At 40.3% G+C, this 23,748-nt stretch overlaps 2 protein-coding genes across 2 annotated transcripts in view; one reads left to right on the top strand and one right to left on the bottom strand.

Annotated features, from left to right (window-relative positions):
• The window catches only part of DENND11 (DENN domain containing 11), a 42,201-nt gene that overhangs the window by 18,079 nt on the left and 374 nt on the right, over positions 1–23,748 (bottom strand). The window contains exons 2-3 of the mRNA XM_079150844.1: positions 9,388–9,487; positions 8,334–8,492 (exon numbers count right to left, since the gene is read on the bottom strand). Of these exons, the coding sequence (XP_079006970.1) occupies positions 8,334–8,492; positions 9,388–9,487 (259 nt within the window). The remainder of the gene's footprint in view (positions 1–8,333; positions 8,493–9,387; positions 9,488–23,748) is intronic.
• The window catches only part of WEE2 (WEE2 oocyte meiosis inhibiting kinase), a 41,361-nt gene continuing 27,118 nt past the window's right edge, over positions 9,506–23,748 (top strand). The window contains exon 1 of the mRNA XM_079150843.1: positions 9,506–23,732. The gene's annotated coding sequence lies outside the window, so the exon portion shown is untranslated. The remainder of the gene's footprint in view (positions 23,733–23,748) is intronic.

Genomic DNA, 23,748 nt, shown 5'->3' with positions numbered 1-23,748 from the left:
CATGGTTCTGGTGTGTTCCTTATAAGTGTGAAACAGTCTGCCTTCTGGCTTTGCAAGTACAGAAAGAGGCATGTCCATGTATTGCTGGTGCAGGGACCAAATGGTACCACCTTTCTGTAGGCTAGATTACAATTTGCATCAAATTATATGTAAGGGTGTACACTCTGACCCAATGATTCCATTTCTAGGAATGTGGCCTCAGGAAGTATGCATGGATGTGAATGATCACTCACCCACAGGATGCTCATATCTAAGAGTTGTGAGAAACAAGAAACCTAAAGCCCAATAACAGTGAAATAATTAAACTGTGATATAGCTCTGTATATTGACATACAGTGAAACCACCAAATCAATGCTGAGAACTATCACTCATGATACAGTGAACGGTTAACAAACCATGTTACAAAACTTCAATATTCAATGACATCAATAATCCTTTAAAACAAAGTAATGTATGTATATATGTTTATACATGTGGAAAAGACTAGAAGGATACGTAACAAAACGTTAACAGCAGATATACCTGCGATCGTTATCTTTTTCCTTGAGGCTTTTCTCTGTTTTTCAAGTTTCCTACAATAACTGTAGTATATGTTAATTTTATATTTAGTCTTTTTAAACTTTTCACTATGGAAATTTTCAAAAATACAGACAAGACAGAAAGAAGAGAATAATGAGCCCCCTGTATCCATCACTCAGCTCCAACAGTTATCAATATCTGAGCAACATGGTTATATCTACTTCCACTAACACATTTTTTCCTGAAATTTTTCAAAGAAAATCCCACATAACATTTTACCCATATTTAGTATGCATCAGTAACTGATAAAGTACAATTAAAAACTAACAAACTACATAATCACCATGCCATTAGCTCATCTCACAAAATTAATAATACCTTAATATAAACTAATAACCACTTGATGTTCAAATTATACCAACTATCCCCAAAATGACATTTTATAGTTGGTTTGTTTGAATCAAGATCTAAACAAGGTCCAAAAATATGGTTACATGTCTTTGGACCTCCCTTTTTTTTTTCTCATTCATTGTATACAAATGGGGTACAAATTTTCATTTCTCTGGTTGTACACGAAGTAGATTCATTTATTCTAATTTTTTAAATTAGAAAATAATTACTTGCTCTTTTGATGAATAAGAAATAATCATAGAACTCCAATTAGATATTGAAGGCAAGAGTTGTAGATGAAATACTAGTAAATTTGGGACATCAGACGTCTGAATGAATATATACACAGGTTAGACATTGCAAAAATCAACTCTAATTAATTAATACAAAAGTCATGGGCTGGAGTTGTGGCTCAGTGGTAGGGCGCTTGCCTGACATGCATGAGGCCCTGGGTTCAAAACTCAGCACCGCATACGAATAAATAAAATAAAAGATCCATTGACAATTAAAAGAAAAAAAAAAAAAAAAGTCATGGCCACAGTGAAGTTTAATCCTGCCTATACCTAGTTCAGTTTTCCTCATGCTCCGTCCCACAAGTGTCTCTTCTTTCATGTTACCTTTAGTTCTCTTTAATCACCAGGTTGGGAAATCTTTCTCCAAATCTAACAATCAATCACAAAAAAAAAAAAAATATGAATTCAAAGAAGAAAAATATCAACACAAGAGAAAAGTGATAGAGGACAAATGAAAATGGGAAAATATTTTCAATTTATATCACAAAGAGCAAATTTCCCAGCAAACTCCTAGAAATTAGTAAGGCCAAGAAGAACAATAAAATACAGCAAAGGATAGCAATGGCCGACAGAAAAGAAAACGCAAATGACTTAAAAGTGTTCAACCCCACTTATAAGAAGAAAAGCACTAATTAAAACTATGTTGATGTATTATTTTAATCCATCAGAATGCCAAAAAATTCAAAACTTTAATTTTTGTGTTGGCGATGGTCAGGTAGAACAGGCATTCTTCTGCATTACTACTGGGCATGGGAAATGGTTCCACTTCTATGGAAGACAATTTGATAAGATTTATTAAAAATAAAAATACACCATTTAGACAACTCATTTCATTTCTAGAAATTTAATGTATAGGTATATCACTCAAGTAAAATGATGCTTGTTTGTGGGCATTCAGTGTAACATGAATTGTAATAGCAGAAGACTGGAAACAACCAAATGCCTATCAGTAATGGACTTGATAAATGAAGTGCCATTTTTCTATATAAGGCATATAATACAACTGTGAAAAATAACAAAGAAGTTCTCAAGGTACTGGTGGGAGAAGATCTCCCACATTGTTGAATGAAAAAGGTGAGGTGCAAGCATGTTGACTTTTGTGTGGAAAGGGAGAAAATAAGTATTCACATTTGTATCTGTTTATATATGTATATACAAACTTGGGAAGGTACATGAGAAATGAACAGTGATTAGTGGGATTGTTGAATGGATGTGGAAACTAGGTAAAGATTTTTCATTGTATGCCAGTAATGGAAATTGCTGCTCTCCTCCTCTTTTAATAAAACCTTCCAAATTTCAGTGATCACATGGACACCCAGTGATCACATGGACCCCCAGACTCCCTTGCTGCTAGGCATGGCCAGTAACTAAGAACTGGCCGATGGAATCTGAGCAGAAGTGATGTGTTCAAGTTCTGGGATGTCAGCATCATTTCCCCTTCTCACTGGCTGGAACATGAAATGATCATGGTGAGTCAGGTCTACCATGTGGATGAAGACAATGCTCTAGGGGATGGCAGAACAGAATGATTTATGTCCCAGAAGGACTAGTACAACAGAGTTACCACCCACACTAGAGGGCTTCTCTTCCTCTGGAACTGGCATGGTATAAAAGCTGGACTTCTACCTTTTTGAGTCACAGTGCTTTGAGTCTCCTCTCTGTTATAGTAACTTAGCCTGTATTTTGGCTATAGCAGAAGATGTGTACCTTGAAATGAGATACTACAGTATTAAAAAACCACACTGGCATTGGCTTAGCAGTGGAAGGGGAAGGTGATAAAAATCATAGCTATTTCAAACTCGAAACCTGGTGACCCTTGTCACCAACTAAAACTTCATTAGAGCTGAAGACAGACCCTGGGTCATCTGAATGTGTAGCTTCAACTGTTCCTTGCTGCTCTTGGTGAGCTACTACAAGAGAAAGATGAAAATAGGTAGGAATTGCCCAGTGTGTGAGCAGAAATAGAAGGAAATACAGGTAACTAAGGACAATGTGCTCTAAATTTTACAATATAAATCAACAGAGGCTTCAATAATTTGCTGGAAAAGCAAATGCTTCTGTACCCAAAACAATCAAGAGATGAATCTCTCCTAATGCTTAAATGAAATTCTCCAGTTAAGTATTCTAGGGCAGACATGGAAGTCGGTCTACTTGAGAGATCAAATAAAGGGTACAGCTTCCAAATATTTGCCGAAATGAGGGGGAAAGGTATGGGTCAAGAATAGAGACCAGTAGCAATTAGACAAACCAAAGAAATTAAAGGGATACGAATTGGGAAAGAAGAACTCAAACTATCCCTGTTCGCTGATGACATGATTATATATTTAGAGGAACCTGGAAATTCCACCAGAAAACTCTTAGAACTCATAAGTGAATTCAGTAAAGTAGCAGGTTACAAGATCAATGCCCATAAATCCAACGCATTTTTATACATAAGTGATGAATCTTCAGAAAGAGAAATTAGGAGAACTACCCCATTCACAATAGCCTCGAAAAAAATAAAATACTTGGGAATCAATCTCACAAAAGAGGTGAAAGACCTCTACAATGAGAACTATACAACACTAAAGAAAGAAATTAAAGAACACCTTAGAAGATGGAAAGATCTTCCATGTTCTTGGATAGGAAGAATTAATATTGTCAAAATGGCCATACTACCTAAAGTGCTATACAAATTCAATGCAATTCCAATTAAAATCCCAATGACGTACCTTACAGAAATAGAGCAAGCAATTATGAAATTCATCTGGAAGAATAAGAAACCCAGAATAGCTAAAGCAATCGTTAGCAGGAAGAGTGAAACAGGGGGTATTGCAATACCAGATCTTCAACTCTACTATAAAGCAATAGTAACAAAAACGGCATGGTATTGGTACCAAAATAGAAAGGTAGATCAATGGTACAGAATAGAGGACACGGACACAAACCCAAATAAATACAATTTTCTCATACTAGACAAAGGTGCCAAAAATATGCAAAGGAGAAAAGATAGCCTCTTCAACAAATGGTGCTGGGAGAATTGGAAATCCATATGCAACAGAATGAAACTAAACTCATATCTCTCACCATGCACGAAACTAAACTCAAAATGGATTAAGGACCTTGGAATCAGACCAGAGACCCTGCAGATTATAGAAGAAAAAGTAGGTCCAAATCTTCACCTTGTTGGTCTAGGATCAGACTTCCTTAACAGGACTCCCATAGCACAAGAAATAAAAGATAGAATCAACCACTGGGATAGATTCAAACTAAAAAGCTTTCTCTCAGCAAAGGAAACTATCAGCAATGCGAAGAAAGAGCCTACAGAATGGGAGAATGTCTTTGCCAATCATACTTCAGATAGAGCACTAATCTCCAGAATCTATAAAGAACTCAAAAAACTTTACTCCAAGAATTCAAATAATCCAGTCGACAAATGGGCTAAGGAAATGAATAGACACTTCACAGAAGAAGATCTACAAGCAATCAACAAACATATGGAAAAATGTTCAACATCTCTAGTAATAAGAGAAATGCAAATCAAAACCACCCTAAGATTCCATCTCACCCCAATTAGAATGGCGATTATCAAGAATACGAGCAACAACAGGTGTTGGCGAGGATGTGAGGAGAAAGGTACACTCATACATTGCTGGTGGGGCTGCAAATTAGTGCAGCCACTCTGGAAAGCAGTGTGGAAATTCCTTAGAAAACTTGGAATGGACCCGCCATTTGACCCAGCTATCCCATTCCTTGGCCTATACCCAAAGGACTTAAAATCAGTATACTACAGAGACACAGCCACATCAATGTTCATAGCTGCTCAATTCACAATAGCCAGACTGTGGAACCAACCTAGATGCCCTTCAATTGATGAGTGGATAAAGAAACTGTGGTATATATATACAATGGAATATTACTCAGCCATAAAGAATGATAAAATTATGGCATTTGCAGGCAAATGGATGAAATTGGAGAATATCATGCTAAGTGAGATAAGCCAATCTCAAAAAGCCAAAGGACGAATGATATCGCTAATAAGTGGAGGAGGACACATAATGGGGGGGAGGGAAGGGTTAGTGTTAGGGTTAGAGTTAGGGTTAGGGAGGGGGGCAAGTATGGAGGAAGGAAGTACTGTATAGAGGGTAAAGAGGGGTGGGAGGGGTGGGGGGAAGGGAAAAAATAACAATGAATCAAACAACATTACTCTATGTAAATTTATGATTACACAAATGGTATGCCTTTACGCCATGTACAAACAGAGAAACAATATGTATCCCATTTGTTTACAATAAAAAAAAAAAAATAGAAAAAAAAAGAATAGAGACCAGTAATTAATTTAGAGTCCACTGACTTAAAAACCTTGATCCAAAGGAGATCTTTGGCAGTGGAGACCTGGGACAGACTGGAAGCAGTGAGAACCTATTTAGTTTTTGAGAAGCATGTAGTACGCATGCCTGGCTTGTAAAAGCCTGTGACTTCTCAACTCCTGAAAAGACCATCAGACCCCCAAACATGCACCAGGAGACATATTCTGGAGCTGTACAGCTTCAAGGACATGTCCTCCAGTGCCTGCTTCAGATGGGGCTAAAAGCCCAGGCCAGGAGCCATAGGGAACTATGGACAAGGGGTTGTTCTACCCAGCAGCACAGAGGTTTAGCCAAGAGCTCACTGCTTTGCCAGACAAGGACTATGTACAATCCCTTCTCAACAGAATCTCACACTGCAATGAACTAATGACTATTTTATTTCTCATTCTTCCCTTGTACTGTGGCTCCTATGTCACCTTCTGTGTTGCCTTTGGGAGGTGGGGAATGGAGGTACTTGTCTATTGTTTTATAGGTTTTCAGGGTAAGAAGGACCAGGCACTGATCTAATGCAAGACGGATGGAAATCACATGGAAATCCTGGATTTTTGGTTGGAGGCATTACCTAGACACTGACATCTTTCTGGTGAGGGAGGAATGACCTCTATGTGGGAAGAAGAGTGCATTTGCACATGGATACCTGGACAGCCAGAGGGGCAAACTAAAAGCAGAAGTTGCTAATTTTTTTCTTTCTCTCTCTTTTTTTTTTTTTTTCACATAAGGGAATTTATTAAACAAACAGAGTGTCTCCCTGCAGGGTAAGAGAGAAAATGAGAGGAAAAGAGAAAGGAAAGGAAAAGGTGCGCGCTAGAGAGAGTGGAAAGCGAGGAGGAGGAAAAGCAAGTGTGTAGGAGAGAGAAGCAAGAGAGAAAGATGGTGGTTGAATTCCGCCAGGCTAACGGGACCAATATCGGAGAAGGATACTTGCAAGCTGACTGATGAACCAATAGCTAGCTAGGTTGTTCACAGATTGACAAGTGGTTGGGATGCGGGGAAAATGACTGCAATGGAATGGGCGGGGGAGCAGCATTATACATTACATTCCCCCATTTCTGTTTTATAAGAAAATCTTTTGCTGTCCAGTTCTTTCTGAAGCCTTCTCTCTCCTTCCTGCCTAAGTGACTGGGGCTGGTTTTGCAGGTGAGATGTAAAAAGTCCATTCTCCTTCCAGACTTCCAAAGGCAGATGGTTTTCATGGACTTCATTTCCTTGATTTGACTGATCCCCTATTTCTACACTAACTGCCTGTCCCCAATTCTGGCTTCATTCACCCTTCTAATTTTAGGAACTCCTTTGCTGTAGGGAAAGGGGTTGATGACTGCTCTGGCTTTTTTGAGCTGAAAGGGGGCAGCATGGGGCAATCAGTTTGGAGTTCCCTTTTCAGAAATCGGGTCAATTGAGGGGTCCATGGTAGAAGTCCGGTTGGGGAAGAGCAGGTTGTAAATTGCCTATTTGGGATAGTAAATTTTAAAACAGGAATAACTTTTTTAAAGTTTCAAGATACCAAAAAAGGTTCCTTTTAAAAAATTCCATAATATTAATTTTTCTTTAAATTTTTTTTTGTAGATGTAGATGGACAGCATGCCTTTATTTTGTTTATTTTTATGTGGTGCTAAGGATTGAACCCAGTGCCTCACACATGCTAAACAAGTGCTCTGCCACTGAGCTACAGCCCCAGCCATATTACTTCTGAGACACAAAATTGAGGAAATATTGCAAACACGGGGAAAGAAATGCATGGAGGTGTTCACCATCATAGTTCCAGAATGTAGAGAAGCTGTGAAAGAAAGAAAGAAAGAAGGAAAGAAAGAAAGAAAGAAAGAAAGAAAGAAAAGAAAAGAAAAAAACAGAAACATGCTAAATGCTCAACCATAGGGAATAAGCATATACTTCAGGTAGTTCTTGCATTTCTGATCTATACAAGTAAAAATAAGTTTAACTTATTTCATCAAAATAACCTGTTTGAAAAAGTAAATCTGCACATTAATAAGCTATTACTCCTGTTTTTGCAAAGTTATTTCTACTTTAGAATGATATTAACTGATAAGGAGAATGGATCTCTGAGTGCTAATATTTGGAAGAAATTTTTTTTTTGTATTTTAAATATTAAAATAATAAAAATGCTTTTCCACAGATAATAAATCTCATGTTCTTTCAAGAGATGATTCTTAAAAATTATTAAATAATGATAAATTTTTAAAGTATAGGTTACAAAAGTTTATATGCAGGATGATGCCAAGTATTTTTTTTTTTAGTCTACAAACATATCAGAGAGGAGGCAAATATGGTAAAATTTTAACAGTGCTTTTAAGATTAGCGATAGATTTCCCTTCATAATCTGAAAGGTAATTAGGTTACTTACATAATTTTAAAAACCCAGTAACTAATTAGTTTTGCTGCTTCTGCTACTGTTAAAAATTCTCCTCCCATGGCCCCAAATGGTAAATAATTATACATAGAAGAGGTTTAAAGTCTGCCTGCCTACGGGGTCAAAGAGCTAATTACTGTGTCTTAGGGTGAACAAAGATCATGTACATTTCAATAAATTACTTAATCAACTGTGATGCGAGCCTGAGGATAAACTGCAAGCAAACTCTGGCCCAGCATTCATTATACCACCAAGAACCATCCCACAGGATGCTGGCTGAAAGAAGGACCATCGCCTGAGGCCCGCAGCTCTCGGAGGACCCCTGTGGTTCTGCACACCGCTGTCTCCAGGGACTCCTAACACGCGCCCGCTGGCAGGCCCTGTTGCCACCCCACACGGGCACGGAAGCCACGTACCGAACCTGGTTCTCCAAGAAGTGCATGTACCGGTAGAGCAGGGTGTAGGAGGGAGAGAGGATGCCCACGGACTTCATCCGAGCGCCCCGCTCCAGCTCGCTTTCCACAGGCATGTTGGCGAAGCAGGCCAGGCCGAAGAAAGGCCCCTTTCGAAAATAGCTAAAATAGACCAAAATACGTAGTGTGGCTCAAAATCAGGGAGAGATTTTTGTTTGTTTGTTTGCTTTGCTCTTGCTTTAAAATGCAATCCCAAGCTGAACGAATTGTATCCAGAGCTCCAAATAACAAAATTCAGCCTTAAAATAAGCCATGTGATCTCACAGAGGAGACAAAGCTCACAGAGATAGAGAACTCACTAGCTCAGCGTCCTCCAGCTGGAGTCAGGACACCTGGTGAGCGTGCTACTGGACTGCCCATGACCACAGCCCTGTCTTATCCTGACCTGGACGGGAAAGCCAGACCAAGATCCATCTCCAGGCCCCTGGGGAACTAGTTGCCCGTTTTCTTAGCATAAACCATGACGATTCTTCTCTCACCTCCTGAGCCTCTGATCTTTTCAGTGCTTCTGCCACTTTATTTTCTCCCCTTTCTCACACACTCTCAGCCACGGTAGCCCAAGGAGATCAAAGCTACAAAGTTACCCTTAAGGTCTTCCCACATGCTTCTCTCACAGAACTCGTTCTACACCGATTACACAGGACTAAAAAACTGGCTTTACTTGAGCTGCAATTCCAACTTTCAGCACACAGAAGTCTTAAGTTAATCGACACTAAGCTGAAAACCAAACCTCAAACCAGGTCCTCATAATTTCTCAGCAAGTGAAAGAACCTCTATGGTAGGGGTTCTTAGCTTTTGGGTATCATGAAACCCATGGAGAACTTGATGAGAGCTAGAGAATTTCTTGCTGGAAAACTAATATAAGTACAAACTATGCATATATTTTCAGAACATTTATACACTCTACCTGAAGACCCCATAAGAGCTCTTGTGCTCTGGAGACAGTCAGGAGTGGGTGGAAGGAAATGATATAAGACTGAGTTTCAGAAGTACTTACATGAAGTCAGATTGAATTTTATGGGATCCACTGGCCATAGATTTGAATTCAACCCCTTCAAGGTCAATATCTTGAGGTAAGCACCATTCTACCATGTTTCCTACAGGAAAGGGAGGATATGAGTTAAAAGAAACAAGATTATTCCAAGAAAAGGGCTTAGTATGTAGCACACATGGCTTCTCAAAAATGTACAGCTAACTCGGCCTGGTACAGAGCCACGGAGACGCTAACGGGTTTGTCTCATGCAGTACCCAGTGGGTTACCCCACAGGACCAGAGGATGGGCAGTGAAGGGACCGATCTCTGCTCCAGGTGAACGACCTCTTTTGGCCGACTGTCTTGGGTTCCGCCATTCTGCTCATCACTTCCAGATCTCCCTCTCGTGGCCTCACTTCCGCCCTCATTTCCTTATCTCACATGCTCCCCGTAATCTCTCCTGATATTTCCATCTCACCTTTCTTCAGACACTAATGACTTTGATGAGTCCCCAAACTCTGTTTTTAAAAAATCCTCATTCTCATTGACCTCTTAGTGGTATCCATCAATTCCTTTAAAGTTTCTCTCCTTTTCATCGATTTCTCAAACAGAATACTATTTTGGGTCTTTTCCTACTCCTCTGATCAATGTAGTTCTGCTTCCCTCCCTCTTTCGCCTCTCTCTCTCCAAATGTGGCCCTTCTTCAAGAGTTAACTATGTTCTTTGCTTCCAGAAACTGGGGACAAAGTCACTCATCATTAATCACTGAGCTCAATTTTGGAGACACAAAATAGAGCAAGACACAGTCCCTGAACATAGAGTCCAAAGACAAAGAGACAAAGAAAGAGATGCAGGGTGAATGCTACAACAGAAGGTGGGATTTCACAAGGCAGCAAGAACAAACATCTGCCAGATTGAAAGAAATCAAGAGAATGCCTTAGAATACTCCCTATTGTTTTTGTGCCTATTCCAGATTTTTAAAAATAAAACACTAAGTTACTTGTGAGATTTTACTTCTGAACGAACTTCCTATTAACACTCCCTATCCTAATTTTCTAGGCCTTAAAAATACCATCCGTAGTCCCAGTCAACAGTGTGTCAGGTAATTGTCCGAGGCATGGGAGAACGTTCAGGCTCCCGGGCAGCAGACATTGACAGGCTTCTCCGGTTCCACTGTCAGCAGCCTGGGGCATTTTCAAGTAGTTTATTTGCAAGGGAAGAATCATGATTCCAACCAACTAGTGAATTCACTAAAACAAAAAGCATGAAGGGGAATAAAAATGTCATGAAACAGAAAGGCTAGAACAATATTGTGCTTGCCAAGGTTATGGACAAGAAAGAGTGCTCAGAAAGAGAGTGGGCTGGGAATAAGGGCAGGCTTTTTAAGCATAAGCTCCCCACATTCCTGTATTTCTCTCCTTCCATTCACAGATATTACATACGTAGTTCAGTGGGGATTCCCCTGTGGGATGCATCAGGACAGCTGGGGAGTTTATAAAGGTGCCAGAGACCTTCCTGAGTTCTACAGAATCAATCTCCCCTTGCCCTGCCACACAGGAGATTCTGCTGATGTGTACCAGAGGTGAGAATCCCCCTGAGGCCCTCTCTCATCACAATGGCAACAAATGTCTAGCATGGAAGAGTGACAACCCAGGGCGGAGCCACAATGGCCCTCTGAGGTTCTGTCTTCCTTTCCCTCAACCAACCTGTGTCTTCCCGCGCCCACTGCCCTTCCCTACCCAACTCCTTACTAGGTTCAACAGGCTCCAGCTTCATTTTCTTTTTCTGACACAGTTTATCCACAACTGCTTGTAAAAACTTTGATGTGCCTAAGCTTTGTACTGAAGTGTAACAAGAGCACAAATTACCACTGTACAATCCATTCAATATTCCTAAAGTTAACACACCTGTATAATTCGAGCCCCGTTCAGGAAGCAGAAAGCACACTATCTGCATATCAGAGGCCCCTCAGAGCCCTTCGAGTCATCCTCTCTCAAGAGGAACCACGAGCCTGACTTCATGAATTAGCTTCAGTCTTTTTGAAATTTCTGTAAATGCAGTCATAGATTTCGGTCTTCTTTTGCTCAATATACTTGTAAAGACATCCACCTTCATGCACGTGGCAACAATTTGTTCATCTATGACTCCTATCATATGCATGTAGCAGTCCATCTACTTCACTGTTGATGCCCTTTAGTTTATTTCCAATTTAAAGCTACTGCAACTAGCACTGCTGGGAACAGTTCTGTGCTTGTCATCGAGTGAATACGTGAGTAGTAGCTCTGTAAAGCACTAACCTGGTTATGCTAAACTATACTTCTCAGAATTCCCTGCCGTGTATATTTCCAGTTGAGATTTGGAAGGCAGAAGTGAAACAGTAGCCACATTGTGTTCACATCAGTGTGGAAGCTTCGAGCAGCTCACTGGCACTGTGGCTTAGCCACAGGCTCAGCACAGGTGAGAGGGGGCAGCCAGGCCTGCCAGTGCTGCAGCTACCTTCCCTGGATCCTCCTTCAGCTTCTCTGACTCCTAAGCTAGGTGTTTTGTCAACTCCACAATGAAGGACGTCAGCTTTTCCTATGGGAAAACCACATCTTGGAGGCAGCGACAGACTGACCCAGCCAGGCTTCGTCCATCATGAGTTCCAGTCATTCCCTTTTCCACCTTTTTCGTTCTTCTTCCATAGCTGTCCACTAAGGAGACCTCGAGCTCCACCTCAGACATCAGGACCGCAGCTTCACAGGCTGCTCCCCAGCTCCCACTGTTCCACAGAACAAATCCTGCAGCAAATCCTTTTATGTTTCTGCTCGTTCTGCTGCTCTGACTTACTGAACTTTGACTGACACATATGCACACATTTCTGCGGACTGTATCCCTAAAAGCAGAACTGCTTTAAACCAAGAAACTGTCTGTGATTCTTAAGCTTATGGTAATGGTGCCTCTGCAAAAAAATAAAAAATATTAAAAAGTTGTACAAAAGATTGTTTTGACCAAATTATCTTAGGTGAAACAAAGGTGGACACATTTCTTACTGTAGGACCTCTCAGAGCCTCTAATACACTACTCTATGTTGTGACTCTCAATGAGATCATATATTGCTTAATGTTTCCCAAAATTATTTGGCCAATACACATGCTTTTATGGAGCATCTTAAAGGATTAAGGTTATAGAAGGCTTTGTTTTTTTTTTAAACAATTGCTAAGCTGCAAGCTGCCCCTCAATATCCTCTCTACCTTTCTCATATGGCTTAAAACTTACTATTTTTATCTTGTTATATGGTCTCCCAGATGAAGATTATTTCTGCATGCAAGTTATGTGAGTAAATTCTGGCCAGCAGAATGTAGACAGAAATATGTAGTTTCCAGAATGTGCCTGAATGAGAAGGAGCTATCCTTCTCTCCATTCTACTGTCTGGAATGTGGATGTGATGACATATCACGGCAGGGATGATGGGATGACAGACTCATAAGCCAGCATGAGCCCAGGTCACCAGATGACTCTGGAGATCTGAAACAGTATTCCATTCCTCAGCCAGTTATCTCTGGTCACGTGTAAAAGAAATGAAATTCTATCTTAACTAAACCATAGTTAATTTGGATTCCTGGCATTCATGACCAAACCTATGTCCTACTTAATACAACTGACCTAGAGGATAAAGTCCCCACACCTTAGCTGGTTCTCAACGCTCTCTTCCTTGTTCCTCTGTGCCTGGTGAATCACAGAAATGGAAAGAACCCAAGGGACAAAATTGCCAGGGTCCAGCCCTAGCAGCGGTTGGGGGTCCTAGGTGGATGGGAGGCGTCGGCGCGATGGAGAAACAGCTGACAGAGACACCAAGTGTTCTGAGGCTGATTCTGAATCTTTATTTTTTCCTGCCAGCCTTTTTATAGATATTTTTCTTTAATAATGATTATATTATTTTATGGTTGGTTTAAAATAAGAAAAACCTTCAAAAGTACAATCTATGCTTCTTCTCAAAGTACACATTCCCTTGGTACGACAGCCCAGACCAAAACAACCTTATTTCCCAGCTAGATTAAAACAACCCTGTCTCCCAGCTAAACTGAGGGCACCATGATCTGCCAGCCTTCACCCTTCAGAACAAACACGTCAGTAGATTTTTCTGAGAAACCACCCCCACCGTGAACTCCAGTATTTAGCAGTGAAAAGCTTTTACTATTATTAACAAAGGGCAAAGCAATCAACTTATAGTTAATATTTAGTCTATTCTATTTCATAGAATGGTGGACTATAATCTTATTCTGATTCTCAAAGAATTAGACTAAACATAGGAAAAACACAAATTATATTTATGACCAACCTAAATATTCTTATTATATAAAGTATCTCTAGAATCAACTATTAAAACTAGGAAAGCAACAAAGGCTAAACACCGCATCCCAAGCTCAGAGGAATACCCTTTTATCCATCTATATTTAAAAATTATTATACCAAAGCAATCACAGGCTCCTTTTAATTTGAGCACAGCTACAGTTGTTTATTTTTATATATTTTATCTATGTATTACTAATAAATTTTTATTGTGTACTATTTTGTCCGAATACAGTAAAACCTTCCCAAGGTTTTTCCAGTAAGTTTCCAATGATATATTATTAATATTAAAAACCAACTACACAAGGAGACATGCCATGCCTATGGCCTACAAGAGGGAGGATGATCAATAGAACCATATCAAGTGTTGAGTCCTCTACTCCAACAGAGCAAGTGTCAGAGTGGCAGGAGATAGATGCGGCAGGAAATGACATCCTGTTCATTATGGGATGGACTTATAGATGGGCACAAACCCCTCTGCATTGGGAGGAAGGTCCATCAGGACCAGGATGGCGAATCATGCAATGGGGCAGAGGCTCCAGAAGACCACTCTGAGAAGAGTCATCTTAATCCCACAGGAAGCACATCTCTGCTGACCTAATCCTTGAATGAAAGGAAAGCAGATGCAGCAACAATGGCTCTTATCCCAGCCTATTATAATGTCTTGGATGTCTGTCTCCAGGAGTCTGTGAACTTCTAAAGGCAGGAACTCTGTTTGTTTGTCTTCACATCTCAACAAAGCACAGTATCTAACACAGGCCAGGAAGGGAATTAAAAAAAAAAAAAAAAAAAAAAAAACCCACAAAAACAGTTTTATTAAGGACAGGCATGTCTTTAAAAAACTAATTGATGAATCAGTGTTAATTACCCTACAAGTGGCAAATACTGTGGTTATGAAGGAAAATGACCTTATTGTGTCTAAGGAGGTTTACTCTCAAGTATTTAGGAATGAGATCTTATATCTGCAACCTACTTTCAAATGGTCCAGGGGAGAAATGTATATCTATATCTGTGTATAATCAGTTCCACAAATATCATTTGCTTAGTTTGTGTCAATATAATTGATATATTAGGGAACAATTTGAGCATAGAGAACTTCACATTTGCTTGTGCAATAGATTCATTATAAATTAATTCTAAAGTTTATATGGAAAGGCAAAAGACCTAAAATAGCCAATACAATTCTGAAGAATAAAGTTGCAAAACTAAAATTACCCAACTTCAAGACTTACTATAAAGTCACCATAATTAAGATAATATGATATTGGAGAAATGTCAGACAAAAAGATAAATGGAATAGAACAGAATGTCCAGAAACAGATCCATGGCAGTATATCTAATGCATCTTTGCCATAAAGCAAAGGCAACAGAGAAAAGACAGTCTTTTCAAAAAAGGATGCTGGAGTGTGTGAACATCCACATGCAAAAAAAACCAAAACAAAACAAAAACAAAAACAAAAAAAACTAGACACGGATGGACCTTATACCTGTCACAAAACTTTATTCATTATGCATAGTAGATCCAACCATAAAATGCAAAATTATAAAACTTCTAGAAGATAATGTAGGAAAAAATCTAGGTGATTTTAGGTTTAGCAATGAGCTTTTAAATACAATACCAAAAGTACAAACCATGAAAGAAAAATTTAAAAAGTGAACTTCATTAAACTTAAAAACTTATAATCTGTGAAATACACTATCAAGATAATTAAAATAAAAGCCAAAAAATCAAAAACAAAAAAAGTCAGTGTGGAAGAAAATAATTGCAAAATACATACCTGATAAGTGACTGTTTTCCAAACCACACAAAGAATTCTTATAACTCAACAGGTAGAAAACAATTGAATTTTTAAAATAGGCAAAGATCTGAACACTCTATCACAAAAGATAAACAATAGCAAATAAGCATATGAAAAGATGTTGACTACCATACCTCTTCAGGGAAGTATAAACTAAAGCAACAATGAGATACTACGAGGCTCCTATTGGCATGACTAAAATTCAAAACTCCCAATGCTGACAAGGATGTGGAATAAACTCTCACTCACTGCTGGTAAGAGTACAAGAAAATAGTACTGTAGGGCCACCCTAAAAGATGGCTTGGCAGTTTCTTTACAAACTAAACATAGTCTTATGGTAAGGTCCAGTAGTCATGTTTCTTTGTATTTACCCAAATGAGTTGAAACTCCAATCTATACAAAAACCTACATACATATGTTTATGGGGGCAGTTTGTTCATAATTGCCCCAAACTGGAAGCAAACAAGACATCCGTCTGTAAGTAAATGAATAAACAAACTGTGGTACATCCATAAAATGAAACACTATTCAGAAATAAAAAGAAACAAGTCATGGAGTCAAGAAAAATCATGGAGGAACCCTAAATGCATACAGCTAAGTAAAAGAAACCAGTCAAAAAGATTTCATACTGTATAATTCCAATCAGGTGACATTCTTGACAAAGGCAAAATTATAGTCACAGTAAAATAATCAGTGAGAAGGGAGGGATAAGCAGTTAGCATACAAGGGATTTTTAGGTCATATTACTGATATGGTCATTAAATAACATTTCTGAATTCTTCAAAACTCCAAATGGTACAGAGTTAACCCTGATGTAAATGTTAATAAATTCATACAATTAGGTAAGAATATTAGATTACTGTATCATCAATTATAACAAATTACTCCATACTAATGAAAGTTGTTAACAGAGGGAACTCATGAATGGGGTTGGGGAAGGTGGTATAATCTCCTGTACTCTCTGCTTAAATTTTTCTCTAAGCCCAGACCACTCTAAAAGTATTAATTTTAAAAATTTAATTGAAGAGTTAACCTAGCTTAATTGCCCTAAGGGTGGCAATGATATTGTGGTTATACAGGGAAAAAAAGTCCTTATTCTTAGCAGATTTACATTTAAGTATTGAGAAATTAAAAAGTCATGGCAACTCACTTTCAAATAGCTCCACAAAGATAAATATATATAAATATAAAATATCCACCATATACGCAGTTAGTTCTGTTATAACACTTGATGAATGTTTCAAGGCAAATGATAAATTAGAGAATATTTGATAGTAGGGAATTTCCCATTTGTTTACACATGATCATAAGAAACTGGTGAATTCAGAAAACAGTACCCATGAACCACGAAGGAAAACACAAAAGCATCCACCTGTAACTTCAACCTGCTGCCTCAGGTCACTGTGTGTCAGGAGCCACTCCCATTCACCTCTAGTGTGACAACTTTCCATCTGATTTCAGATAGCTCTTCTATTTCACTGTAACCCACAAATTCAACCCTTCTGACACTTCCATGAACTCCAGGTCAGTGAAGTTCCATCTTTATTTAGTATTTATATATTTTACAACTATTTAATGTAGGCAAAACAGTCCTATCATTTTTATTAACTTTTTTTTTTTTGTAAATATGTCACTGACAAAGTGTTTGAGGGTTTGCCTGTCACTCGGTTTTTCTCATAAGCTCTGTGATGATTTTTTACTACATTTTTCACAGCAGAGAGATTTTTGGAGTGTGTATTTCAAGTTCAAGGGAATTGATGATATAAGGACCAAGGCAATATGGCAAATGTCAATGTGGTAAATGTCAACAGATGGGACTCTATGTGAAGGAGATATAGATTCTTACATTAATATCCTTTTAACTTTTCTGAGGTTGAATGAATTTCAACATACAAGTTTGGAAAAACAACTCGAATAGTAGGGATGGAAAACATAAAGGACTTTGCAAAACCAAAACATAATTGAGAGCATGTGCCATAGCCAATAGGGAAAAAAAATCACCAAGACTTGAGGAATACTGCAAACTGGAAACCAATGTGTATATGGAACATATAGAGGTTTAAAGGAAAGCACTTTGCAAAACTAGCAATTCTTACAGGAAGGCATTTAATACCAGAAAAACCTTACACCAAATACCACCTATCATTCACACTCTATCCTCTGAGCCTTTTCAAATATCCCTATTATATCAATGAAAACTTAACCAAGGAGCTGGAATCTGGAAGGTCTGAACAAGAGAATCAGCAAAAAGAGGGGCTGCCAATGACAAAGTGCCCTTCCCCCTAACCGGTTCTTCTTCCAGCTCCACATCCTCCCCTCTTCTTGGGCCACACCTTGGGCCTGTCCCAGGTACCTGTGGGCCCTGCCTAGCACCTTCTGCAAAGACAGCTTACAAGGAGGCGTTCACAAGACTACAGGAGGAACAAATGTGGCAATCTGCATTGTGTACATTCAGCTCGTCACTCAATAAATATTGATGGAGCACAACTTGTCAGCACGGTGCCAGGTGCTAAGCTCATGCAAAGGCAAGCATGTCCTTGTTTAAAGGAACCCGGATAACAGATTGCTGGACTGGCAGCTCAGTTACCAGAGAAGCCAGAAGGGCTGGGGATGTACAGATGGCCTGAACTCTGCCACTCCACTGCTCCAAAAGTCAGCCTAGTGGCTGTGTATGAGAAGGCCTCCAGAGCTGGTGTTTTAGAAGCTTCTAGGCTAGGTGAGATAGAGGCTGTCCCATCTACGTGCAGGACTGCCTCTGTCTTCCAACTATTCTGCTTAAATGTGAAATGACCTTAACCCTGGGTATTCAAAAATTCATCAACCATCAATTTCAGGGAAGAACAGACCTTGTCTGCTGCTACTGCTGCCTGATAGAAAGTTCCTTTCAAAATGTTCAAGGTAGGGAAAGCAGGGCTCTTGAATCAAAATGCTCTCTAATGGGAAATATGTGAGTTTTCCTTCCTCTTTCCTCTGTTGGGTGGCTCCAGTCAAGCACTTCCTCTTGAGATCTTCATGTCCTGAATGGTGACTGCCTCAGTCTGACATTTTCTTACAGTTCCTCTGACCCAAGAGTGGACTGAGCTCTCTACCAGTTCCCCTCCAACATGTGCCTTGAGTTTAATGTCAGCTTCCTCCCATTAGTATACACACACATATCCCCTAATTCCAGCCAGAAAGTAAAAGGGAATCTTGTCTCAGCAATAAAGGCTAAAATCCAGGAGCATTCTTTGTCCTAACGATACATTTCTTTTATATAATCACCTGTTTAAAAATTTTTTATTTGTTCTAATTTGTTGTACATGACAGCAGAAGGCATGTATACATTTTGATAGATCATACATAAATGGAGTGTAATTCATAGGGACCACCAAACCCCAGAGATGAAAGAAACTTCAACAGAGTAATTGGTTCAGACCCCAACCTCCTGTATCAGTGGACTTTGGACTTGAAACAGTGTTAAAGCCACATAGGATGAGAGCACATGCAAAGCAAAGAGAGAAAAAGTCAGTATAAAGAGCCCTGAGTTAGGGAGAAATTAATCCTGGCAATTGCAAGTCAGCCATATGTAAATTTGTGGCTGAATTTCAATGCATTAATTTTATGTAGAAACAAAATTCCAATTCACAGACCCCACCTGATTTCTCACTGGGAAGTGAATGGGGTGGTGGGGTATAGGGAAGGAATGCAGGTCCCAAAGGCAGGTGAACCCCAGCTCTGGCCCCACAGCTCTGACCAGCCCACTTCATTGCTCTGTGCATCAGTTTTTCTCAATTACAATGAAGACTGTTGGGAAGATCCGAGGCAAGTTCCATAAAGCCTGTAGCACAGTTTCCTGCACGTACTGGCCAGGCAGCAAGTGGTAGATATTATGATGACCACTCCAATTTTTCTCCCTGTAGATTTCAAGAGGGAAAACTAAATCACAACAGATGGCTACAAACTGACTGCCTTAAAAAAAACCACAAACAGGTGAATCTCCAATAGCCAAGGAAAGATTCTGCCAGTGTGGGATTAATCAAATCAATCACAGTTGTATTCAAATCAACCACAAATGCATTCCACTGACATCTGATGGAAAACAGAAAGCACAGTGACCGATGAGGCTTCCTTACTGGACATCAGAACTGGTCTTTCCTTTGCCTGTGAGCTTGCCCTTCTCAACACTGCTCTGTACACTTCCAAATTTTCCATTCACATGCACTCTACTTTGTCACCACCACCCCTCCCCCATTGCTGGGGCCATTTATTATCAGTACCGAGTCAGCTGACCTGGGCAGGCTCCAAGCTATGCCTTAGGCACCAGACCAAACCCTAAACTCACTGTGCCTTTCCACTGGCTCTGTTGTTGAAAGAAATGCTTATATCTTCCTGACTGTAAAGGAAATCTATGGAGATTAAAATTAGTATATGTGAGCAATTTAAAATAATCCCATCTGATATAAGCATGGAGCCTCTAGGTGCACTAAATGAAATAGGCATTTAGATGTCATTTGGGCACTGGCTAGAGGCTGAGGGAGAACAGATAGCAATTCTCTTCTAATCTGGAATAAAAGAAACAGCTTGAAAATCTTACTAGATGATAAGACCTACAACCATGTTTCTCCCCTTTCAAGTCACCCCAATATGAATACACACAACATAGGAGTTTCCCCCAGACAACCACAAAATAGATCTAGGTGAAATGTAGATATGTAAAATGAATCTCTCACAGAGGAACAGTATAAAGAGGTGGACTCAGGTGACCATGCACTGCAGGTCCAGAGCATCACTGATCTCAGGCCCACACATGGTCCTGATACCCTGGGAAGACAGCTCCTGCCATTACCATGGGGTGCCCCAAGTCTAACAAAACTTTTTCCTTTAAGCAGAGAAGAGAAAATTTTATTAGAATCCTAAAGAACAAAATAAAAATTAAAATCAGCAACTAAATTATGGGGTTAACACAGTGAAAAAGCAATATTCTGGCTGCCAACCTCTTCCACTTGGCTTGCAGAGTTAGCATCTGGGCCTGATTTCAATAGCAGCTTTGTAGCCCAGACGCGGCAAGCACCACCATTCTACAGCTAGCTCTCTGCTCCAGATAAGGAGGATGTGTGTGTGTGTGTGTGCGCGCACGCGCACGCACGCTTGCAGGCACACATGCACCTTACCTTGAACCCAAAGCCCCTAGTATTTGCGTCCTTTATAGATCCAACAACCAAAAGTTTCAAGCCATGAGTCCAGTGAAAATAGTCTTCCTGTTTCTATCTTCTCTTGATTTTTCTTAAAGATGCCCTACCTAGCTTTCCAAAACTTGCATCTAAAAAAGAATTTTTCTTATTCCCATTCACCAGCTGGAGAATCACTGAGCAAATGCTTGCCCCAAGACATTCTAACAAGGATTCACTTTTCCCTCTCACTCTCTGTTATATCAACTTCTTACAGATGAACCACAGCAATGGTTCTGGCTTCCCCCATTCATTCTCTCTCATACACCTACACCCTAATTTGGACACCTAACAACAGTAACCCACGTGGCTGAGAGAATGCATGAAGTGCCCACAGCCTGAGCAGGAAGTGACTTGGGCAGGGGAGCTCCTATGAATGGAAACTGAGGGCACAGGTGGGAGACTTGAGGGAGAGACTAAGCAGGGAGGCCAAAGAAGAAAGTGTAGACAAATCCTCCCACCTAGCAACTTCTGTCACATGCTCATATTTTGGTAAAGAAGCGGTATTCCCTTTCCTACTTTTGGAAACACAGGTTAAGGGAGGGCAAAAATCTGACTGGACCAATATTAATATAGGAACATATAGCAGTTCTACCTCAGGGGAAGACCCTGGACTAAAGTCAGGAGATACAATTCTGGTCTCTCCAGCTCATGAGGTACCTGTGGGCCTCACCTTCCTGAACCTGACTTCCAAAAGCACCACATGGGACTGCTAGGTACTTTCTGAAGGCCATGGTCCTAGTGCTAACCTTTGAGGCCCAGTGAACTTCAGTAACATTTATTCACTTGTCTTCTACTTTTAAAAGAAGTGCTATATAACTTTATCTTATCTAAGTACTATTATATTATTCTTTACAGAATGAAAAGTTCCATTAGGATCAGAATAGATAAAAAAGAGAAAAGTTTATGGAAAGAAAACAACTGCTCCCCTCCCACTAAAATACCAATGAAAGTTAATAGTGCTCACACACAGCATGCCTCCTTTCTCCTCTTAGATCCCTGCATAAGTAATGATGAGATGTTAAGGAGGAGAGGTTCAGATAGTGTAGGGTTCTAGAAAGAAAAGTACACAGAGTCAAGTATTTATTGGCTAGTTAACATTTCCATAGTACTTAGCCATCCTTGGTATGTACCCTACACATAATCATCAAATTACAAATTACAATTAAATCAAATAGGACTATAGTAAAATACCTGCAAAGTGTCACAATAGTAGTCATAATCCATTCTTTCCACATCAGCCTTAGCCTGAAAGCCATTACACTCAACCACTCCATACATACACACCCACAAAACCATTCTCACTGGCTGTGATAAGGTATGGTGGAAGGCTTCAGCTCTTGGGTGCTTTTATAAATTGATAGATGTCAATTATCAGCTGATCAATAGTTGACCAATACCAATAACTGGTCAATTATCAATTTTATCAGCTCTGTGATTAGCATAGGATTTTCTTTTCTCCTTCCTTTTCCTAGGATTATCATCAGAGAGCTATCACTATTGAATCAGACCCCATTAATAATCCCTTTTGATTTCTTCAGTTACTTTTAAATACTTGCCAGAGTGAATCTTATGCTCACAACTATTTACCTGTAAGTGATGGGGTAAGGCATAAGGAATATAATTTGTTACAAAGTATCTAATTTTGTCTAGAATTAAGGGTTGCTTTGATCAAAAAAAAGCCCAATATTTTTCAAACTGTTGGTGTCTAGAAGTCCCAATCATATTTGAATCAAGCAGCACATGTGATAAGCATTTTTTTAAAGTAGAAAATACCTACATGCACACTGTAGAAGGGGTGAGCACTATTTCAAGAAATTTTGGTTTCCATTGGGTACATATGTCTATGATGTGAGTGTGTTGGCTGCAAAATGTTTCATAAGGTGAGTCAAATGAAAAGTTTCAAAGTCACAGGAATGGGGCAAAAGAATTAAAAGGATTCAGAAAGGTGTGAGTTCAACCCCACCCCTAACATTGTCACCAAAAGGGACTTCTCCTGGGTGAATCTCACATTGACTTGCCACCTCAGAATCCTTTACCAAAGTGAAGTTACCCGGCTTGGAAGCCGTCATCTTCTATCAAATCTGAGTCTCCTAACCCTTTCCTCCATCCTTCTCCACCCCATCCCTACCCTCACGCCTGGAAGGAACTCCTAGAAAGAAGCAAATATGTCCTCTCCCAGACAGGCACTCCAAGCTCCAGCAATCCCACTGGAGGTGGACAGGGTGACACGACTGGGTACTCTTAGGCGCTGGATCAAGACTCCCACCTTGAACAAGTCCTTCCCCCAATATTGAGCAGCAGAACAGCTATGGGGTTTAGACGTCCTCACAGACCATTAGGTTTCTAGAGACATATCTATGCATTCACTTCTTATCCCCCATAGAATATCTTGCCATTAGGAAGCACGCGCCCTTACTGGATGGTTAGCCCCAAATCATGTGAGATACCCGTTTAGTTCTCCAAACATCCCAGAAAACCTACCCAAAAAGGTTTCTCCTTAAATCAGACTTTCGTGGATTCCCTCAGTCCCATCCCTGAATGCTGTTCATATTAATTCCTCAAAATAATGCTGTCAGGGAAAGTGAACTTGGCTGCGAGGAAAGTTACGATGGTGAGAGCGACAGGCAGAGGGCGGGCACGCTGGGAACTGAAGCTTAGGGCGTGCAGTTCGAGGAGGCGTCCACCTGGGAGCTTTCCCCCCTCAGCCTGCAAAGTCCTCCAGCCAAGCAAGAAAAGAAAACAAAAGCCAACGTGCCTGGGGCCACCGACCGGATCCTCCACCACCGGAGCAGTGCAAACATGACTGGGCACCAGGCGCGGGCTGGGGGAGCTGAGCGCAGCGGCGGGACGGACAGGAGAGGAGGGCCGGCGGGGCTGGGAACAAAGCCCTGGGGTCGGCTCCACGGGGGGCACGCGGGACCTCTCGCGGCATTGGTCTCCGCAGGCGGGGGCTGCTGGCGCGCCACCCGCCTCCACGCGCCTCCGGAGCCTCACAGCCAAGGACCAGGGTCGGCAGCCAGCGGATGCAGGTGTGTAGGTGCCAGT

The sequence above is a fragment of the Sciurus vulgaris genome (genome assembly GCF_902686455.1).
Source record: "Sciurus vulgaris genome assembly, chromosome: 8".
In the NCBI taxonomy this organism is placed as follows: Eukaryota; Metazoa; Chordata; class Mammalia; order Rodentia; family Sciuridae; genus Sciurus; species Sciurus vulgaris.
Note: the sequence above shows the minus strand (reverse complement) of the source record. Positions and strands in the feature narration are given on the sequence as shown.